The sequence below is a fragment of the Paroedura picta genome, chromosome 13 (assembly GCF_049243985.1).
Source record: "Paroedura picta isolate Pp20150507F chromosome 13, Ppicta_v3.0, whole genome shotgun sequence".
Taxonomy (NCBI): domain Eukaryota; kingdom Metazoa; phylum Chordata; class Lepidosauria; order Squamata; family Gekkonidae; genus Paroedura; species Paroedura picta.
The window spans coordinates 44,291,246-44,314,261 of NC_135381.1; the positions used below are offsets into that span (position 1 = coordinate 44,291,246).

Genomic DNA, 23,016 nt, shown 5'->3' on the forward strand with positions numbered 1-23,016 from the left:
ATAGCTCAATAGGCAATGCTCCCCCCCCCCCCGAAGTTTGTTGCACTGGAATGTTTCCTCCTTAAACAGTGGACTGCCTCCTATACACACCCACCAAAATTTCTTGACTCCAGTATTTACACAATTAGGCCATGAGCGGCAGCTTTTTTATTGTCATGATTATTACAGGAGTAAATGTTCATCCCCTTCATTCCCCTGGGCATAGTGAAGCCACAACCAAAGCAGTCGTCTTCCTAAGTATAGCGCAGCTTCACTGACTGCGTTCGGTGTGATGGCGCAATGGAAGAGTTTCTCATTTGTACAAAAGCTTTACAGTTTTTAAAACAAGTTTATTTAAACAAGCATAAGCAATTAATTAATATATTTCCACAGCAAGATAAATATCCCCGTTAAACTATCAGCTCCTTCTATGGCATACCATAGCACTGGGCTTAAGACAGCTGTACAGTGGGAAAGGGCTAACATTAGTGTTATTTACACCAAAATATTCAATAGCCTATACAATAAAGAACTAAAATTATGCCGGGGGTGGGGGGTGGGGTGCAATTCCATTGTTCTGAAAACATAGCTTTTTGTTTTTTTGTTTTTTTGAATCCACAATGAAGCGGGTGCTGTGCACGGCTGAATGGCTCCAGTTATATGCAGGAGAGGCAGGGTCTCCCAGGTTCACTACACAGTGAGGGAAAGGAGATAGATGTGGGCCTGGTCTGCACTGGAAAAAACCGAGAAGGTACAAGAGGGAGGTGTCTTTGGGCAAATGCAGTTCTTTTAATTAACACAAAAACCCAGTATTATTTTGGGGGCCCTAATTGAGAAGGTTTCATTACTCTCCCCCCCCCTTCCCCAATTGCATTTCATTACAGAAGATCCTTGCTTTTACACTTATAACCACCACGCAAAAAGTGGCCATCGGAAGCGGTTTCTGTGCCCATCAGTACCTCACCTGGTACTCAGGTGAAAAGCTCCCTGCCTTCTCAGACAACACTCTCTCGGTTACTGGAAGCCAAGACTGCTCTACGACAAATTGGGCAAGTCGAGTTTTCTGACAGCCAGCGATCAATGCAGTGCACGTGGTATTCGTGAGAGCAGGGAAGCTTCCTCAGCTTGTTCCCCTCGGTGTACTCTGTGATGCAAACGCTACAGGTTTTCAGCGCATCACTTTCACCAAAATTCCTCATGGCTAGGTTGTCAATTTGCTCTTTGGTGAGGCCCCTGGGTTGGTCATCATCCTCTTCGTTGAGCAGGAAAAACTGGGCCAGGCTGAGAAACGGCAGAGAACCGCTTTCTTCAAACGTCACCGATCCCCTCGCATTCCGTCCTTCCCGCCGAGCGCCAGCCCCGGAACCCCCTTCGTTGCCACTTTCGTAGGACTCTCCTGAGCCAGGATCAGGGACTTCGTGGCCGGAGCTACTGTTCCCACTTGACGGCTCCACCATGTCGACGTTGGGATTCGGCGCTGGACCGCCGGGATCGGCATCGCTATCGCTGTACATGAAGTAACTCAGCTCCCCGAAGCCGGTCATGATCTGCCTCAGCATGGTCTGAATGGCCACAGACGTCGTTTCGCTCAAACCCGTGTTCAAGATCCTGCGGATAGGAATCCGAATGGTACTAACGTAAGTTCTCACGCCTGCCCTTTCGGAACGTGAAAAGGTACGCCTAAATCCTCCACGCTCGCTTTCGTAAGTGACGGTATTGTTCGGGGTCTGGGACCTTGACCGAGTTCGGTTGGCTATACTGTCTCTCTGCCTGTATTCTCCTGGTCGGACTCGCCTCACTTGCAAGTCAAGGACAATCGTTGGAGGCCTCTGCCCGGGGGCCGCAGCCTCCGCACTGCCATTTGTCTCTGCAGAACCGGCCGCCTGAGGAGCGGGCCTTGTCTCTGGGGGCGAGAGCAGCACGGCATTCTCACTGGGCCCCTCGGCAGGGGCCGGGGGCTGCCTGATCACCAAGTGCTGCCTTGTCCGGGAACTTCCTTCCGCTTCAATGTCTGGGGAGACGTCCGGCATCTGAGAGGAGGTATTATGATGTGCCCTACGAGGAGACTCGTTCACTGGATTCAGAGGTGATCTACTTCTATCAGTCCTAGCTCGCGTCCTCCGCTGCTCTGGACTTCTGCTTCTTGATCTTCTCTGGCCCCTGTGAGGAAAAACTTCTTCACTTAGCTCTTCAGGGGCACCCATTTCCGATCCGGGCTGCCTTACAATAGGGGGAGATTCGGATCTTGGAGTCTCAGTGTCACTTTGGTTATTTTCCATGTCCTCCCCACCAGATGGTTCTACAGTTGGCTCACCCTCTGCTTCTGGGTTTGGGTTCCCGTTATTACGATTGACATTTATTTCCAAACTGAACCTGAAATCCCCGCTGTTTGGATTAGTCCGGCTCACTGCCCTCCAAGACTGGTTTCCTCTCTGCCCACTGCGTGTTGTATTCCCAGTCTGTCGAACTGAATTAAGCCAATCTATTATGGAATCGCCGTTGGACACATCTTCTGTCGATTCTCCACCTACTGGACAGAAACAACTGCTAGAGTTAGGAAATTGGGCAATTCAGGGTAAAATGTTCTGTATGCAATTCTACAAAACGCAGCTTTAACACAAAATTCTTAGCCACAACTGCTACCACCTAGATGACCACATAATTAGAGCTGGTTTTTATACCCTACATTCACTGCCCCATGAAGTCTCCAAGCGGCCTTGCCTTCCTCTCCCCACAACAGACACCCTGTGAGGGAGGTAAGGCTGAGAGAGCTCTGACAGGACTGCTCTGTGAGAACAGCACTATTAAAACACCGACAAGCCCAAGAGCCCAAGATTACCCAGCGGGCTGCATGTGGAAGGGGAGCAGGGAATCAAGCCTGGCTCATCAGGTTAGAAGCCGCTGCTCTTAACCAGTACACTATGGCTCGTAGAGTTAATCAGGGCAGAAAAGCAGTTCTCAAAGGTGGCTGAACAGGTGAACTGATCACCCCTGTAGGCAAGAAGAGTTATTTATGTGTCAATCTATTTAAACTATGGCCGACAACTTGGTATGTTTAATCCATCAACACACTAAAATACTGTGGTGCTATTTCAGCCTATTTCAAATAGTGCCTATTAACATAGTGCCTGCCCACGTCTTTTCTCTATGAGGCCTCCCTTTTATCTCCCATGATCCTGGAAGGCCTTGTCCATCATGCAAGGTGAAGGCTTCTTCCACTGGGGAATGCACCTCTGCTAGTGGAATGGATCTATAGCACCCAATCCAAAATTTACATTTGACAGAAAGCAGGCTATTTCCTACAATTGTGCAAGAGCCAGCTCTCTTATCAGACCAAGACCAAGTCTGCTTTTCTGCCATCTCTCTCAAGATCTAATACTAAATCAACCTTGCCCTGATTTCACGAATGTGTCTTGACATCGTCTATTAGAACACACATTAACCTCACGTCTCCCCAGTTCACAGGAAAGTGCTGCAGAATCTGGATTTTAACTCAACGTCAGGCAGGCATGAACCGAAAGAAGCCCTGGCTTAAATGCAGGCCCACTGCCATGCCGGCATTGCCTCTGGCAAGTCTATGGGTCTCTGGCCTCTGAGCAGGCAAGGCAATACAAATGAAGCGAAAGACACTCAACACTGTCTCACACAGATTGATGCTCAGGTAGTTTACTGAAACTGGCAAGTGTTCAGTGGAATTCTGAGTGTTTAGGACTGGAGGTGTGAATGAGGAAGAGTACAAGCTGCTGCTATCTGGCCAAAAGGCAATGAAATGCAGAACACTGAATGGCCATTAGCATTACTGGTAGGTTTGTGAACAGGAAGGTCGACAGAAACTGAATCAGAAGATGACAGAGGGCAAAACACCACATTAGGACACTTTTTAATGTCACGCCTCCTGGCTTCAACATGTCTACTCTTCCAGTATCCAGACTTAACAATGGGCGAACATTACATACCTCCACTGTCATCGTTGCTTTGCTGTGGTGGCCCCTCTTTGATGTGCTGCAGCCTCCTGAGCAACTCTTCTTCAGTAATCTCACCTGAGGGAAGAGTTGGCAAGAAATGTTCCACACATCAACACTCCCAAGCTTCTCTCTGGCAGTTCTGAAACTTCAGTGGCAGAACCAAAGCAGAGACGCCCACACTGGGCTTGGAGGACACACCAGCACTTGAAGGGTATTTTGTTTAGTTCTGCAGAACTTTTATCAGTGTTTACTGATTATGATGAACACAAGACAGTTATGGAGAACTTGCAAGAAAACTGCATTTTTGTTTTTAAAGTCACCTCTGCAAGAGACAGGAGAAAATAACCCTGCCTCAGTAAGAATGGCAGTCGAACGGAGATGCCCAACAAAATGTAAGCAAGGTGAAAAACTGCTAGTGAGAGGTTACAACTATTGTACATGGGTTGTGAAAAGCCAGTGAACTAAGCCTCTAACTACTTTCCGAAATGGGGCCGAGGTGGTACAGCAAATTACTGCGTGGCAGACAAAATGCATGAAAAAGGAATAACCACCAAGGACTGCGAAAGGAATGTAAGCAAGGCATGCTTTAAAAAGGAAATAATAAAAAAATGCTAACAAAGAATCACAGGTGAGCTCAAGTCCAGACGGCAGTAAGTTAACAAAAGCTTAAGACAACATGGAAGTACTGAAAAAACCACTTCATCAGGAACAGCAGTAACTGCCCCATTGAGGAAGGGGATCAACTAAGGAAACAGAGGAATATCAGCTACTGATTAAGGAAACATAATAGGCACAGCAAAAGTAAAGAAAGGTACCATAAAATGTGGGAACAGAAATCAAAGGTAGAAGTCTCCGCTTGAAACTTTTCCCTTACAACTGGCATTAATCGTCCAAAGCAAAGTGAAAAAGATGTACGAGACGTAAAACCAAGGGGTAAAAAAGAAACATTTGAAAAAAATCCTAAAACTAAGAGCAACTCGCGTAGCATGGAAATGCCAACCTTTGAATTAACATTATTAAAATTCAGGTCGCTTCCAATACAGAAGGAAACATACTTGGATGTACAGGACATACCTGGGGTACCCAGCAGGTTGTTATCCCTCATTAGTCTGTAATCCTCTTCACTCAGGTTATTTACAAAGTGATAAAACGCTTCTTCCCGACTCAGTCGGTCCATCTGACTCTGACGCTGAGCATCGGATTGATCAGCACTTCCTTTGCTGTTGGAATCTGAGTTTTCCATGTTGGTAAGAAAAGGAAAGACCTACAAAGAGAAGAAATGACATTTACTTTGGAAGCCACATGCCCCCCCCACACACACACACACCTGCTTCCTTCACAGTAGCATGTCTGCTACAAGAAAGCTACAGAATTTGGCACAGATTGCAACCCCCAGCTTCTCCAGAACCTCATCATCTGGGGCTTTCCAAGAGCAAGTTTCTTGCCCCAGTGGCTACAAAGGCCTGCCTGCAATTCTGCAGGTAGCAGCAACACTGCTGGTTCCTAAAGATTCATTAATAAGGCTCCCAGGGGGGGGGGTGTCAGAAAGTGTGGCTATGTTGTCCTGTATCAATCACCCCTAACCACACACAAATGCACACAATCGCACACAAACCATAAAATATACCGTAATATCCCAAAACGATACTGCATGATCATATGCCCCCCAAAATTTTAGATTAGTATTCAACGTGTTCAACCAGTCGATAGAATTACTGCATTATGCTTTTATTTTGTATTTTATTTACCGTATTTGCCGGCGTATAAGGCGACTGGGCATATAAGACGACCCCCCAACATTTCCACTCAAAATACAGTGGGCCACTATGGGCAGCTATGTCTATCCCAATTGAAGTGCACCCGGTTTATAGGACGACCCCCCCCCACTTGGAGGCATGTTTTTCAGGGGGGGAAAGTAGTCTTATACGCCAGCAAATACTGTATCATTGTTACATTTAGTTTGCCTTTGTAGAATAGTCCTAAAGAAGACTCTAACAAATCAAAATCAATCATGACTGGGGATCACTTTATTATATTTTTGGACTTCTATGTTACATGCTTAATTGCTTCATTGGACTGTTACCAATTCTTATACTTCCCTAAATTTAAGGAGTTTCTTTTGGCAAAGAACACAAACTTCTGATTAAGATTCACATGAGTGACCACATTAAACAATATGTTTTATTTATTTTTATTTATTTATTTAGATTTATATACCGCCCTCCCTGAAGGCTCATGTTGATTTGCAATTAGCTTCAAACTTTTATCCCTATTTTTAAGCTTTTATGATTGGCTTTCCAGAGACAACTTCTCCCCCCAAAAAGAAAGAAAATCTATTTCACATTTTTCAGACCCCCAAATTCCATGAAAATTCAGACTTTTTTCATGCTAGAAAGCCGTGTACTGCAGCACAAACTGATTTATCAGCTAATATTGAACATGCAACGTGAAAACTTTAAATAAGACGGTGCAGAACTCTTAGGACTTTCAAACCAACAACCACGAAGCGTGACAATTAGGTCCACACTGCGGAGGTTAAGTACACAACACCTGCAGCACTCTTGCTTTTTGGACCATGAATTAACCTGAAGTTTGAACAATGAGCTGTAGGTCTCCTTGTCCAAGAGTGCAGTTTCTTCACATTTAAACAGAAAAGCTCTCAAAGAAACATGTATGGAGCTCACTAGCTGTCAATTAGCAATGAATCAGTGCATGGGAATAATGGCTGAATGTTTACTGCACCCTTACTGAAAATCACCTCTTCATTTATGACAGCTGTATAGGTTCTGGGTAACAATGTGCATTTTGAGTGCCCAGTCTAGAGGAAATGTTTAACTATTTATGTTGTAAACCGCCCTGAGACCTATTGGGAGAAGGGCGGTCTAAAAATTAAATAATAATAATAATAATAATAACAATAATAATAATAATAATAATAATAATAATAATAATAATAATAATAAAAAATGCCAGCCGAACTACCGTCATGATCTGAGCCTCCATTGAGAGGGAGGCATCAAGTATCACTCCCAAATTCCTGGCGGAGTGGCCCACTTTTAGCTGTACTCCATCCAGATTGGGTAGGTGCGCTTCCTCACTTGGACCTTTCCTGCCCAGCCCCAGGACCTCCATCTTTGTAGGGTTGAATAATAAAATCATAGAGTTGGAAGGGGCCATACAGGCCATCTAGTACAACCCCCTGCTCAACGCAGGATTAGCCCTAAGCATCCTAAAGCATCCAAGAAAAGTGTGTATCCAGCCTTTGCTTGAAGACTGCCAGTGAGGGGGAGCTCACCACCTCCTTAGGCAGCCTATTCCACTGCTGAACTACTCTGACTGTGAAATTTTTTTCCTGATATCTAGCCTATATCATTGTACTTGAAATTTAAACCCATTACTGCATGTCCTCTCCTCTGCAGCCAATGGGAACAGCATCCTGCCCTCCTCCAAATGACAACCTTTCAAATACTTAAAGAGGGCTATCATGTCCCCTCTCAACCTCCTTTTCTCCAGGCTGAACATTCCCAAGTCCCTCAACCTATCTTCATAGGACTTGGCCCCTTGGCCCCAGATCATCTTCGTCGCTCTCCTCTATACCCTTTCAATTTTATCTACGACCTTCTTGAAGTGAGGCCTCCAGAACTGCACACAGTACTCCAGGTGTGGTCTGACCAGTGCCGTATACAATGGGACTATGACATCTTGTGATTTTGATGTGATGCCCCTGTTGATACAGCCCAAAATGGCATTTGCCTTTTTTACCGCTGCATCACACTGTCTGCTCATGTTTAGTTTACAATCCACAAGTACCCCAAGGTCTCGTTCACACACAGTGTTACCTAGAAGCGTATCCCCCATCCAGTAGGCATGCTTTTCATTTTTCTGACCCAGATGCAGAACTTTACATTTATCTTTATTAAATTGCATCTTGTTCTCATTTGCCCATTTTTCCATTGTGTTCAGATCTCGTTGAACTCTGTCTCTATCTTCCGGAGTATTTGCCAGTCCTCCCAATTTGGTGTCATCTGCAAACTTGATGAGTAGTCCCTCCCACCCCCTTATCTAGATCTTTAATAAATATGTTAAAAAGTACCGGGCCGAGCACTGAACCCTGAGGTACCCCGCTACTCACCTCTCTCCAGTCTGATGAAACACCATTGACAACAACTCTGAGTGCGGTTCTCTAACCAATTCCCTATCCACTTAACTATCTGAAAATCCAGATTGCAGTCCTTCAATTTATCCATCAGAACATCATGGGGAACCTTGTCAAAAGCTTTACTAAAATCCAAGTAAATGACATCAACTGAATTTCCCCGATCCAGCAAACCTGTTACTTGGTCAAAAAAGGAAACCAGGTTGGTCTGGCAGGACCTGTTGGAGACAAATCCATGCCGACTTCCTTGGATCACCAAATTGTCCTCCAGATGTTTGCAGATCGCTCCCTTTAATATCTGCTCCATTATCTTCCCCACAACAGAGGTCAGACTCACTGGTCTGTAGTTTCCCGGGTCAACCTTCCTCCCTTTTTTGAAGATCGGAATAACGTTTGCTCTCTTCCAGTCCTCCGGGACATCTCCAGTCCTTAAAGAGGTCCCGAAGATGATGGACAAGGGCTGTGCAAGTTCTCTGGAAAGTTCTTTCGAGCACTCTCGGGTGCATTTCATCTGGACCAGGGGATTTGAACTCATCCAGTGCAGCTAAATGCCTCTCGACAACCTCTCTATCCATGTTAACCTGCCACCCAGACACTATCCTTTGGCTACGGCCATCTCTAGATGTGCCTAAACACTTTGACCTGTGGGAAAAAACAGAAGTAAAATAGGCACTAAGCCTTTCTGCTTTCTCTGCATCCTCCGTTAGAGTTTGTCCATCTGCACCCAACAGTGGGCCTATTGCCTCCTTTACTTTACGTTTGCTCCTCACATAACTGAAAAATCCTTTCTTGTTACAATGGGCTTCCCTGGCCAATCTTAGCTCACTCTCAGCTTTGGCCTTTCTGATGATTGATCTACAGTGCCTAGTAACCTGTAGGTACTCTTCTTTAGAGCTCTGTCCTTCCCTCCATATCCTGAACATTTTCCTTTTCTTTCTTAGTTCCTCTTGAAGTTCTCTGTTCATCCAAATAGGCTTCTTAGAGCTCCTGCAGTGTTTTCAGACGACTCTGCTTCAGACAACTCTGCTTGAGCCATCCCGTCACCGCTTCCAGGCAGCTGGCTAATGTTTCTGGGGGAGACTCTGGGTGGCCATCCAATGAGTCACCTTTCATGAGGACCAAACACAAAGTAGTCTCTAAGCTTTCACAATTCCCAATTCTTGACCTGGCTAGTTGTTCTCACACAGACACATCACACAGAAAAATAAAAAAGGGGTCTCATAACATGGCCAAGTATGGTCATATCACTCAACAAATGTTTAGTAATTTTTAAAATACAGAAAAAATTAACTTCCGCCCATTTGGGAAACACTTCCAGGGCTGTTAAGAAACCCCGGGGTTTCAGGAAACTGGCTGAGAACGCCTGCATTAAGTGCTGCTTTCAAACTCCAGTTTGGAAACCTGTGCTTAATCAGTGGATCCTTGGAGGGAGCCCCTTCTAGGAACTTTATAATGTGATATCTAAATATTGACTCCTCGCTGGCCAAGGCTCGTGGTAGTGACAGGAGTTCAGAAAGCTAAGTACTCACAGTTTAATTTAACATCACTGGAAGGGTGACAGAGCAGCAGATGCTTGCACCAGTCCTGTTTCAGACCTATCTGGGCCATTTCTGGTATGGGTGTGCCGTGCCTCCTTGGCCAAAATCCTGGCCCCTTCCATCCACTCTTGGGGTAGTTAAGGGGGAAGTGTTAGAGCTACCAGGGGAAGGGATGAACCAGCAAAATGCTTGCCCTCTCTGTGAGCCCAGGCAACCTATTGAGAACCTGCATATTTAAAAATTTAAGAGCCACGCTGGGGGCTGGGAAGTTGTTGGTGACAAGCCTAGATGACTTTTGTTCAAGAAGCCTGGTCCTATTTTTTCAATTTTTGTGCATGTGTGGGGGGTAAACACCCACTCAGTGCGGCTGTCCCACTCCTGAGTGCCTCCTCCTTCAATCAGTTTGCCTGTCTGTCCAGCGACCAGCCAATCGCCCTCTGTTTCCCACCCCTGACCACCACCACCCTCCTTCCACTTCCCTCCGAGGCTCGGAGGTTGCAGATCTCTGCCATGTGAGAGCTGCCCCTGCTGGTCAGTTCCCTTCCTGGGGGCCTGCAGCCTGCAGCCTTTCCAGGTCCTGAGGGGCGGGAGAGCCCATCCACAGAGTTCTTCCACACACACACAATCTAGCACCCATTGTATTCCTGAATGCAACGGGCTTGGCCCCTAGTATCATTATGAAACCTTGCCAGTTGGTGAAATGGAGGGAGTGAATTACACCAGGACAGCGATTGATGCCTGCATTCAGTTACACAGAAAGAAAACTGAGCACCTTGGGCTTAGACAAAAGGTAAAAGTAACAATCAAAGTTAAAATATCTCATATTCTGTAGTTCATACACTTATATGTACAGAAGACACAAACCAATCCCTCCATAATTTAAGAATTAATTCCAAGCATGGGACTCGTTCTGTAAGGTTTCTGCCTCAATGAATCAGAGATTACGAAATATTACTCAGCTTTAAGACATTCATGGTACACAAGGCTGAAGTTAGAAAACAAGCTCTTCAGAAAACACAATAAATTATTTGGACAGAAATTCTCCCAGAATCAGAACAGGAAGGACTACCAGCACATTTGGGTATTATTATACTAGTGCAAGTGCTCCACACCTAAAATGTATTATAAAATGCAATACTGCGACCATTTATCACATGCAGAAACTGTTCCTGAACAGCCTTCACATTTCAGGAGCTCCCATTGGTGAGCAGCCAGGGATATATACATATGGGGGGGATACACAATAGTCTCCGCATCTTTGTTCTGCCCTCGCACCCACCCACCCACCCACCCACCCTCCCCTCCCCTCCCCATTCCCTGCTTCAAGTAATTTTTTTTAATGGCACGGTCTGCATTGCAGCCCAACCGCAAACCTACACTGTCAAGGTAAAATAAAATCTTCTTTCTTGGGATCAGGCAGGTAAAACAGAGCCCCATTTCTGTTTTCTGGAGGTGAAAAATGAGCCAGGAAAAGTGGAGGGGGGTGATCGGGCAGCCTTCTCCCAATCATACACCAGTCTGAGGGCCTTGTTTTAAAGCCAACCATTTGCACAAAATATCTTTTGGGGCTTCAGTTACCATGTCCAGCCTTCTCAGAACTCAGACAGCTGAAACATAGCCCCCATTTCTGTTTTTTGGAGGTGGGAAATGAACTGGAAAAGGGGGGGGGGGTGATTGCACAGCCTTCTCCCGATCATACAGGGGTCTGAGCACTTTGTTTTTAAGCCAACCATTTAAATAAAATGTATTTTGGGGCTCCAGGGACTATGTTCAGCATCTCAGAAATCCACCCAGACAGAATGTAGTGCAAAAGAAAATGAATCCCAAGGGGGGAGGATGCTGTATCGTTCTGGCATCTCTCTATAGCAACACAGCAGTATTGTTTTTTATTTTAAATGCATCTGTGTTGTGTCATTACCCCATAACAACGTGGAAGTGCCTTTTAAAAAAAAATAATAATTTCAGGGCTCAGGGAGGGGGAGAAAAATTCAGTCCAGGAGAGCAGTGGTTCCCAACCCCCGGTACGAGGACCGATGGCAGTCCAGTCCTCCCCAGCTGCTGCCTCAGCGGCTGCCCTGCCACTCTGCTGCTGCTGCTGCTGGTGCTTTGGTGCTCTCCAGTGGCCACCATGGCTGGGGCTCCCCCTTGGTGTGGCACTGCGCAGCTGCTGCTGGCAGAGTTGCCCACAGGAAAGCAAGTGGAGCATGGGCTCAGGCAGTGGTGGTGATGTCCCTCTGCAAAAGACTACCCCCCCCCCACGGGCCTCAGTAAAATTGTCAAGTGTTGACCGGTCCCCAGTGATAAAAAGGTTGGGGACCACTGCAGGAGAGAACTACTATGCTGTAACTGACAAGCCAAGAAGCAGAGGGAGAAGTTTTGTGTTGCTTTCCCATTCAGCCTTGTCAGGAGGCAAAAAGCCGCAATGGGGCAGAGAGAAAATGCAGGAGGGGTCTCCCTGTGAGGAGGGCCGCAAATGCAAGATTGACCATCCTGTGTTTGCAAGCAGGAAGCCACTTGCATTTTACCCCTCCATGCAGAAATGATTTTTTTAAATTTATATACCACCCTCCCTGGAGGCTCAGGGCAGTTTACATGGAACATATGAACATCTGCACATTAACCATTGCTCAAGTTATTAATATTTAAACAAACAAAAAATCCTTGTAATTATTCTACAGATCAACAGTAAGAGGTTTTTTCCAGTGTTCCTAAGTTTTTCTAACTGAAAACTGTTGGGGGGGGAGGGGGATGAGCAACAGGAGAAAATGTATCTGAGGAATCTGTCTCTACCTCCGGCTCCGTGTGTGGGAAACGAGAAACACCTTTATTTCACTACCGAAGCAGCAAAGTGTGCCATACCTTCCTTTCTCCAAGTCTCACCTCTAACCGGTCTGAAGAGCCATGCTCTGGTCCACCTACAACACTGGTATCTTTACCAGTCCCCAGAATAATTCCCAAACCACCTGCAGAACCAGTTCCACAAAGTAAGTTACAAAGAGCTATCCAGGAAACTCAGCAAAAAGGATTCCAATGCACCTCTACCCAATTCTACAAGGAGAGACAATGGCTGAACAGAATCATTCAAGGATGGTGACCATCCGCAAATGGCTCTCTGGGGTCAAGCATGGATTCCGCAGCAAGCTTGCCATGGCCCTGCTGTACAGAAGGACACAACCCTGACAGCAAAATGAGCTAGTCCAACAAGCATCCTCAGGCCAACATATCTGTGCTTGACAGTGTGGGTTACAAGCTGATGCCCTGTGTGCTACCTTCACTAATGCATCTTATTCTATCTATCCATCTATCCATCCATCCACCCCACCACTCCCACAAGGGCTCATGGTGACTAACAATTATAAAACCCCAATACATAAAACCCCATAAAAAGGTAGAAAAACTGAAACTAGAAAATGTCTGCAGTACAGTTTCATGCATTCACAAGAGGGTTAGCAGCATATCTGTATAACCTCCAGAATCTTTCTGAACTTATAACTGTCATCAATGAAGGAAGGAAGTGGTGGGGCAGAGAACTGTACTGTGCCTTTGTAAAAATGGCGGTACATGAACAGAGGCCGTGGCAGCCAAGGTATAACTTCATGTTTTATGTGGGAACAGGGGTTGACTAAAATGATGCACCCTGTCACAAAGGAGAAGTAGGTGGCATTACATTTTAGAAAAACCACTGCACAGAAGCCACACCATGAACTTGGAAGAAGCCATCATTATGGCTTCTGCATATTCCAAAACGACACCTGTAATCATGAAAACACAAAGCTTACTAAAGGCAGCTCCCCATTAATATTCCCGAAGAGTTTTACTGAAAGAAAACAGGGAAGGTTGATAAGATTGAGTTTGCAAAGTTTATTTTAAGAAGCAGGTAGACTGAGGAGTTAGGGCAGCTGATGCCCATCTTAGCCAAAAGCAACCCAAAGGTCTCCATGGTGACACAGCTTGCCTGAGATTTTGCTGCTTCCTCCTGCTCATAAATTACAGCTCGCCAACAGCTATCAGGCTGATGACTTGGCAATAAAAATATAGGTAAAGGTATCCTCTGTGCAAGCACCGGGTCATGTCTGACCCTTGGGGTGACGCACTCCAGCGTTTTCTTGGCAGACTCAATACCCTTGCCATTCCCTTCCCCAGTCATTACCGTTTACCCCCCAGCAAGCTGGGTACTCATTTTACCAACCTCGGAAGGATGGAAGGCTGAGTCGACCTTGAGCTAGCTGCTGGGATAGAACTATAAATAAACAAATAAACAAATAAACAAATAAACAAATAAACAAAACTAATAAATTAATGAATGAATAAATACTCTTCCAGGAGACAGAAGAAGAAAAGGAGCCAAGATAGCAGCCACGGATTCTGCCTGACAGCAGCAATGGAGGCAGACAGACTCAGGTTTGTAACAATCCCATGCGAAACCAGCTGCCATCTATTTATCAAAACTACAGTTTAAAGTGCCAAGATACATAAAGAACAATGTGTTGTAACTTAAAGATGAGACTGTAAAGGGAGAAATCATGAACCTACCCCTTCTGTACCTGACATTCTATCGCTGTGTTTTTCTCTACTTTCCTTTCGACAAAAACAAAACAAAATAACCTACAGTTCAAAACAAACTGCAGTCTGTGTTGGCATCTGACTGCCCCAGAAAATTACCTGTTAGTTGTATCACATCCTATAACCATCGTTTAGAAAAAAGGAATGGAGAAAGTCATTTTAGGAGAAAAATGCACCTATGGGAATAAAACATTTTACTTAAATTTCTGGCATGGTAGGCTGCAGCTATTAGAGCAAGCCATGCTGGCCACCACTTTGTGTACCTGCCTCCAAAGTCACAAGCAAGTGATGCAAAGAAACAGAGTCCCCAGTTCGGCAAGCCCATCTCCAACACAGTGTAGCAATTGCATAAATATACAAGATAGAAATACTTTCTGCATATCTGCTGGAATAGTTTTTGAGAAGCAAGTTCGTTTGTGGCACCACTTTGTAAGAACAACTGAAATTTATGTTGTGTTCTTGAACTGATACTGTGCACCAATCTTCACCTACTGGAGAAAAGATACCATGAGGCTCCTTTACTGATAGAATTTCATGAAAGAAAGCTCACTCCTTGGAAATAAAGCCAATCGTCTACAATAGCAACCCCCAACCTGTGGGCTGCGGACCACATGTGGTCCTTCGACTAATTGGAGGTGGGCCCTGAAGGACGCCTTCTCCCCCCCCCGCGGCCCTTTACAACACACTTCATTGTTGTGGCGTGTCTGTATCTTATTTTGAAGGGATGTTTAAACATTACCATAGCGATCAGAGAGCGTTAGGGCAGTGGTTGAGAGTAGAGGAGTAAACTACCCCCCCCCCCCACCGGGCCTCAGTAAAAGGCGTTGAGTAGTCCCCGGTGAGTGGTCCCCGGCGTTGAGTGACCTGGTGATAAAAAGGTTGGGGACCACTGGTCTACAAGATCTTTACAAAACTAGATGTCCAGAGCTACAGCAACAAGAAACGCACTCTGTACCAAGGCAGCAACAAAGATTTTCACTGGGGGGGGGGGGAAAAAAAAGAACCGAGTTTGAATACAGAGGCATCTTTAAGATGCTTTTGTATGCATGCACACTTATTCTGATGTGTGCTATCTGAAGAAGCGTGTGTGCACATGGCAGCTTATATCCAAAGTAAAACTTGTTGGGTCTTAAAAATGTCATTGGACTCAAGTTTTGTTCTGCTGCTTCAGACCAACAGGAGTTACCCCAGAGAAGTTAAGTCCACACCTGTGCTTACCAGGTCATCAGCGGTTTTAACCAGCCTCTCTCTCCACGTTGTATATCAAGTACATGCATGTCACACCCACACTGGGGAGGGAGGACACCAGGAAGGCTGCGCCTGTCTTTGGCGACATCCAGAGTAGAAGTACCAAGAGCAGCCAAAGTTTGTGGATATCTGGGTAAGTTGTAAGGAAGATCGAAGTGCCACAATACAAAAAATACAGCTTCCACTTTAAAACTAATTAGTGGATTGTGTAGGATTCCAACCCCTAAAAAGACATCCTTCAATACCCTTTTAAGAAAATCTTGCTATTGGCGCTTCCATTATCATTTGGACCAGTGGTCCCCAACCCCTGGTCCGTGGATCAGTCGGTATTGGGCCGCAGCTCCTCCTCGTCCTCCTCCCCAGCTGCTGCCTCCTGGGCTGGGCTGCCCTGCCACTCTGCCGCCGGCTCACTTTTGGTGCTCTCCAGCGGCTGCCATGGCTGGGACTTCCCCTCGGCATGGCTCTGCGCAGCTGCTGCTGGCAGCACCCCCCAGTGGGCGGCGGGAAGTCAGGGGCGCTGGCAGGAAAGCAAGTGGAGCAGGTGCTCAGGCGGCGGCAGCGACGTCCCTCGGCAAAAGACTACCCCCCCCCCCAGGCCTCAGTAAAACTGCCAAGCATTGACCGGTCCCCGGTGATAAAAAGGTTGGGGACCACTGATTTAGACCACACAAACATCCATCAGAAAAGAATGTGTTGATTTACAGAATCACAGAAAGGGAAGGGACCTCCAGGGTCACCTAGTCCAACCTCCTGGAGAATGCCGTTTTAAGAACTTGTAACACAGTCAATATCAATAATTGAAGGCATATTTACTGATCACTCATGGGCTGGCCCCTATATTTCATACCCGCTGCCTTTCACAGCCTTCCCCTGCTGCAGTTAATAATTTCCCCCTGCCGTGGCTGATATTTCCTACTGAGCCAGAGTTATGAAATTAGGAACAGGCTATGACCAGCACCATTCCTTCTGTCTTGACCATGATGAATTATGTTTATTAAAATTAATGCTAAGGATGGTTTCCAAAATCCAGGTGATGAGTGACAAGGCACCTGCTGTCCATTCAGGAAGTCCTCTTTTTTTTTTTTTAATCACTGGCATCTCTGTCAACGACTGACCCAGGGACTTCTTACATGCAAATCATGCACTTCATTGCTCAGCTTTGATACCTAGACCTTGAGCATCCACTGCATTTCCCTGTCTAAGACCACGAATAGCCACCAGTCATGGTACAGAGTTTTGTGCTAGGCCTGATTCATACACCTCATCACATACAGCCTATGGTGGCATCCATCTACTCAGAAAGCCTTGATAAGCACAAAGTCATCCAGTTCAGTTTAACCACTTAAACACAAAAGTACCACGCTCTTCTTCATAAGTGTTACAAATGTCTCTAGAAAGTGAAAAACTTATTTCTTACCAATGATTCTTTACATATCCAGAAATGACTCAGTATCCCACAGTCTTTTAGTTTTGAGACACTTTTGCATCTTACAGACCCATTATGCACGGGGGAATAACGCACATTCGGGGTGGAATGGTGGCGACTAAAATCACCGATAATGCACGGTGCTGGTTGCAACCGGCCGCAGCTTCGGTGCATGCCGCCGAAAAAGCCGCGTTAGCGAAACACGGAAGAAAGCGCAGCTTCCAGGTGACCGGGGCGCAACCAGAAGCAGCGCCAGGATCGCCGCGTGCATAATCGGTTACTCTGGGTTTTGCCGCCGTTGCGCCCCATCTGTGCATAACCGGTGTGCTTCGCGTCTTCCCACTCCGCGTTTTCCATGTGACCCGAAATCGCCGTTTCGGTGGCCGTGCATAATGGGCCACACTGAAGCACTCACAATATTGCTAAGTGGATGCAAATTAAGAGATTAATTCTCATTCAACCCAGCATCCCAATCACACAACCACATTCCTTTAATTTTTTAAATTTCTCCTATAGTATGCTTAGGTCAATTTAAATGCTGGCATACTTGGTGTCAGATTTTTCTGACCTGGGCAGGAAGTGAGACATGCTGACATCTGAAGGAGTCCTGTCAACTCAGTTGGGAAATAAAGTTTGACAGTTACCAAGCAAATAACCCACCACTGGCTGATCATTGTGGCAAACACATGAAATTAGATGCAAAACCAAAACACTTGTCAATAACCATCTTGCAAGACCAGTAAGTATGAGAAAGAAGTTTTAAAATTGCACTTCCTTTTCTAGAAACCTTCAGGCACTTTTGAAGTAAATTTATTTTTTATTACTGTTCATCATTGTAGCTCTTCTAAGCATCCCAATTTTACCACCCCCAAAACTCCTCCTACCAAGCCATGCCACATTTCTTCCTGCTTCAAAGTCTGGCCCACAACAACCATATATATGCCCATCCCTGCCAATCTGAACCAGGGTCTACAAACCTGCATTTTTTGTGTGTGCTAGTCCGTAAAACAGAGTATACCGTGATAATGCTAGGTACTATCTAACTTACTGGAAGTAACTGAGCTTATCTTGAAATTCAATCTCCAGTATTATAATCACATCCATCAGAACATACATCTGATATTAGCCAGTACATGAGAAACCTCTAAATCAAACCCACTGTACTGAGACAAGGAATATTCAAAGTTATTACTATTTCCACCAGCTGGATTCTGAATGCAGTGAGCACAGCCAGTAGCTCAGGACAATTTTAAAAAATGTTTCTTAAGACCACCAATTCTTCACACCTTCCTTCCATACACGAATTTCCTTAAAAACTGCTAGTTCAAACAAGTTAGCACTCCCACCCCAGGTGATCTAGAAACAGTGGGACTACATTAGCACACACCAAATTCACTGGGCCAGTCCCAGTTCTCTCATAGCTCTCTCAGCTCTACCTACCTCTCAGGGTCTGTTATAGGGAATCATAGAGTTGGAAGGGGCCACACAGACCATCTAGTCCAACCCCCTGCTCAACGCAGGATCAGCCCAAAGCATCCTAAAGCATCCAAGAAAAGTGAGTATCCAACCTTTGCTTGAAGACTGCCAGTGAGGGGGAGCTCACCACCTCCTTAGGCAGCCTATTCCACTGCTGAACTACTCTGAGAAAATTTCCCCCCTGATATCTAGCCTATATCGTTGTACTTGTAGTTTAAACCCATTACTGCGTGTCCTTTCCTCTGCAGCCAATTTCTTCTTCTTCTTCTTCTTCTTCAGTAATCTCAGGGCTCTCTCAGCCTCACCCACCTCACAGGGTGTCTGTTGTGGGGAGAGGAAATGGAAGGGGATTGGAAGCTGCTTTGAGACTCCTTTGGGTAGAGAAAAGCGGCATAGAAGAACCAACACTTTTTCTTATAGAATCATAGAATCATAGAATTATAGAGTTGGAAGGGGCCATACAGGCATCTAGTCCAACCCCCTGCTCAACGCAGGATTAGCCCTAAGCATCCTAAAGCATCCAAGAAAAGTGTGTATCCAGCCTTTGCTTGAAGACTGCCAGTGAGGGGGAGCTCACCACCTCCTTAGGCAGCCTATTCCACTGCTGAACTACTCTGGCTGTGAAAATTTTTTTCCTGATATCTAGCCTATATCGTTGTACTTGAAGTTTAAACCCGTTACTGCGTGTCCTCTCCTCTGCAGCCAACAGAAACAGCATCCTGCCCTCCTCCAAGTGACAACCTTTCAAATACTTAAAGAGGGCTATCATGTCCCCTCTCAATCTCCTTTTCTCCAGGCTGAACATTCCCAAGTCCCTCAACCTATCTTCATAGGGCTTGGTCCTTTGGCCCCAGATCATCCTCGTTGCTCTCCTCTATACCCTTTCAATTTTATCCACGTCCTCTTGAAGTGAGGCCTCCAGAACTACACACAGTACTCCAGGTGTGGTCTGACCAGTGCCGTATACAATGGGACTATGACATCTTGTGATTTTGATGTGATGCCTCTGTTGATACAGCCCAAAATGGCATTTGCCTTTTTTACCGCTGCATCACACTGCCTGCTCATGTTTAGTTTACAATCCACAAGTACCCCAAGGTCTCGTTCACACACAGTGTTACCTAGAAGCGTATCCCCCATCCAATAGGCATGCTTTTCATTTTTCTGACCCAGATGTAGGGAGAGGGAGGGAAGGTGATTGTAAGCGATAATGAGACTCCTCGGGATAGAGGAAAACAAGGTATTGGGGGGGGGGAAACCCCAAACCCGCTCCTTCTTCCTGGAGAGGATCCTACCTGGAACTATTCTCACAACAGATGTCTGAAGATACAGTAACCTCCATTCATGCCTCTGCCCCACAGAGACCCCTGAAGCAGAAACCCCAAACCCCAGGAGTCCTGAAAGGGTAATGATATGGAGGAATACAGCTGTCAACTCCAGGGTGGGAGGCTCCTTGAGATCTGGGGGTGGAGTCTGTGGCGGACAGGATCCCGGTGAGGTACAATGCCCCAGAATATGTCCTCCAAAGCATCCATCTTCTCCAGAGGAACTGCAATCTCAGAGGATCCCCAGGTTCAACATGGAAGCTGACATCCCTAATGGGATGGAAGGGCATGTTTGCCAGATCCGAGTTGGAAAGCTTCTGGAGATTTGGGTGCGTGGAGCCTGGGGAGAACAAGGACCCCATAGAGTCCCGCCTCCCAAGCAGCCATCACCTTCAGGGGAACAGGAGTCTGGAGAGGAGCTGTCATTCCATATAAATTTATGTAATGTTCTATGTAAACCACCCGGAGCCTTAAAGAATGGGTGGTATAAAAATAAATAAATGGGGGCTAGTGGGGAAAAAGGCCCCAGAGTCCCCAGCAGCCATTTCCTCCCAGGGGATCGGATCCCTGCGATCTGGAGAGGGGCTGTCCTTCCGGGGGATCCCCTAGCCTGACGGAGAGGGGGTTGCCAGATCCGGGAGGGGAGAGTCCCGGAGGCTTTGGGGGTGGGTGGAGCCTGGGGAGGGCGGAGGCCCCGGGGCCCGGCCGGAGAGCCCCACTCCAGAGAGATCCCAGGCAGGCTGGCGGCCCAGGCCTCGGCGAGAGGCGGGGGGGGGGGGGGAGGGCAGGAAGGCCGCGTCGGAGGGGAGACGGAAGGGCCGGACTCCCGGGCCTGAGCTCCGTCGCGGCGCCTCCCAGCGCCCTCACCCAGCCCGACCCAGCCAGCCAGGCAGCCAGGCAGGCAGGCAGAGAAGCGACCCGGCCTCCAGGCCCAGCTCCCCCCTCCCCCCCAGGAGAGGCCCCGGCCACTCACCCTGCGCCGCCGCCTCCGTCCCTCCGTCCGCCGCTCCCGCCGCCGCCTCGCTCGCCCGCTCCCTCCCCGCCCGTGTGTCCGCCCGCCCGCCGGCCTGCCTGGCTGCCTCCCCTCCGCGGGCTCAGGCGGCCATTTTATTCTCCATTGTTACTAAGGAACTTGGGAGCCGGAAGCGCCGGGGAGGCCGAGGAGGGGGGCGGGGAGACGGACGCGGGGGCGGAGGCCGGCGGCGCGCGCAGCGGCGGAAGTGAGGCACGCAAGGGAGGGTGGGGCTCTCCGCGCACGCGCGCACGCGCCTCTCGCCTGCCGGCGGGGATGGACAGCTTAGGGGTGACGTCAGCAAGGAGCCGGGCCCGGTCGCGACCTTACGATAGAGTCGGGAGGAGGAACTAGAGGGGCTCTTCGCCCTCCTTTGTCATCTCCTCTCCCCTCCCGGGGCCGCTCTGGTTAGTTTGGACCAGGGGTAGTCCAACTGCGGCCCCCCAGATGTCCATGGACTACAATTCCCATGAGCCCCTGCTAGCTCATGGGAATTGTAGTCCATGGACATCTGGAGGGGCGCACTTTGACTACCACTCTCGGACCTCCATTTTGAAGAGGAGGCGAAGGATGGGTTGCCAATCTCCAGGGGGGCCCTGGAGGTCGCCGGGATTTCAGAGATCGGTTCCCCCGTTGGAAAGGACAGCGACTGCGGAGGGTGGACCTTCTCTTCCTTAAACCAGTCCCACCCCCCCCCCCAAAAAAAAACCCTCCTGCCTGGAGTTGGCAGCCCTGAGGACCCTTGGAGCTGGGGAGGGACCTCAGTGGGCAGGTTGAAAATACAGGTCGCCTATTCCGACGTTCATCACAATATAGTCATTCCTTTGTTTGACAGATGCCACTCAAGCTTGGAAAATATCAGGACATGACTGGAAGATGGATACCTGAGATTTACAGAGCCAGTAATAAAGATTTTTTTTAAACCATAGCCTGCAAAATCCCTGCATTGATATTGAATTCAAGAGTAATGTAAAAACCATGCAATTTTAAATTTATTCTGTGGTTTTTATAGTGTTTTAAATAGTGTTTTAAATATTTTTCTAACAGTATAATTTAAACTTTTGATTGCTGGATTATTATGATTTGCTGGTCTTTGACTCTGTAATAAATACCCAAATACCACATGTTATCTTGGCTTAAATGGAGAGTAAAATTTCCTCATTCACCACAATTTTTAAAACACGACAGGGCCCATTTTAAAAGAAATTTTAATTGGCTGTTCCCAACATGTTTGGTCAGACTAAATTATTCTATCATTTCCAGTTAATTTTAATTTAAACTGCATATATTTTAGAGATATAAAATTTTAATGTATATACAATTAATTAAATATATATGTATTTTAACAGGTTGTAAACTGCCTCAAGCCCCAATGGGAGAGAGGTGGTTAAGAAACAGCAACAAGAATAATAATCTGTTTGAACATCCAGCCTCTCTTACCATCAGATGTATATAATTGCTAACTTTATTACCTTTTTTTATCAACTCTCCTCCTTCCCCCTTACAGGAAAAATTTACACTTGAAAGTCACAAGGTGTAATTCACATGAACCTTTGTCTTCCTCCACAAGCATATAAGAATCAACTCTTCTTCTTCTTCTTCTTCTTCTTCTTCTTCTTCTTCTTCTGGTCATCCCAGGAAGGTGGGAGGTCCAAGGGCATCTGGGATAGCCCGCCCCTGTGACCGGTGGGGGACTCCAGCATAATGCAGGTCTGCCCCTCTTGGTGGAGCGCGGGCATGGGTGGGGTGAGCAGTAGCCAGGCCCACATCCCGCAGGTCCCCACCCCTTGGCAGGCAGGCTGTGTCTGCAGACTAGGCTGCCAGAGTACTGCACAGATGCCTTGTGGGGGTGGGCGCTCTAGGGAGCAGCCCAATCAGAGTTAGGGTCCTGATTGGCCCGCAAAGCGTGTCCAGCTAAAAATGGAGTCCGGACATGCTCCATCCACCATGGCTCTACACAAATATATATAAGAGCCACTAGGCATTAAGGATAACACTCTGGTTCAAACAAATCACGTCTAGTCCCTTCTTCATTTAGTTCCAAGGGTGATTTCAGAAGTATTCTCTTTTCTGTAGTTACTTATGCTGGCTTGATAAAGAGCATAAACATTCTAAAATCCAGAACCATAGCTGTTTCTCAGTATGGCCAAAAGTGAGATTGTGGTTGACCAGTGGGGCCTAAATTTTCTTTAACACTACTCTTATGTTCCCCAATTCTGACTTTTACCGGTCTAGAAGTCATTCCTATATACATTAGGTTTTGGCATATATTACTCCATTGCAATGGCTAAAGGTATTCATGGAAAAGGTTCTGGTCTTAGAGGAATT

The 23,016-nt window shown here is 46.8% G+C and overlaps 1 protein-coding gene and 1 long non-coding RNA gene across 3 annotated transcripts; one reads left to right on the forward strand and one right to left on the reverse strand.

The window, feature by feature from the left end:
• Positions 1 to 308: 308 nt before the first annotated feature.
• On the reverse strand, positions 309 to 20,864 carry RLIM (ring finger protein, LIM domain interacting). Of its 2 annotated transcripts, none has more exons than XM_077307561.1 (4): positions 20,650 to 20,864; positions 5,019 to 5,208; positions 3,936 to 4,019; positions 309 to 2,506 (listed from the first exon to the last, which is right to left on the reverse strand). In XM_077307561.1, exons 2-4 carry the CDS (start codon positions 5,185 to 5,187, stop codon positions 975 to 977), a joined length of 1,785 nt encoding a protein of 594 aa, XP_077163676.1. In that variant the 5' UTR covers positions 5,188 to 5,208; positions 20,650 to 20,864; the 3' UTR covers positions 309 to 974. The 2 variants fall into 2 exon arrangements, with proteins under 2 accessions (XP_077163676.1, XP_077163675.1); XM_077307560.1 differs by having other exon boundaries at positions 309 to 2,509; positions 20,650 to 20,862.
• A 340-nt stretch (positions 20,865 to 21,204) lies between these two features.
• LOC143822870 (uncharacterized) lies at positions 21,205 to 21,616 on the forward strand. Its single transcript, XR_013226278.1, has 2 exons — positions 21,205 to 21,346; positions 21,524 to 21,616. It is a non-coding gene; the product is annotated as an uncharacterized LOC143822870 (long non-coding RNA).
• The last annotated feature ends 1,400 nt before the right edge of the window (positions 21,617 to 23,016 follow it).

Coding starts and splice junctions, on each gene's coding strand:
- RLIM (XM_077307560.1), bottom strand. CDS start 5,187: ATGGAAAACTCAGATTCCAACAGCAAAGGAAGTGCTGATCAATCCGAT. Junction 4,020..5,018: donor CAACCTGCTGGGTACCCCAG/GTATGTCCTGTA, acceptor CTCTTCCCTCAG/GTGAGATTACTGAAGAAGAG. Junction 2,510..3,935: donor AAGCAACGATGACAGTGGAG/GTATGTAATGTT, acceptor GTTTCTGTCCAG/TAGGTGGAGAATCGACAGAA.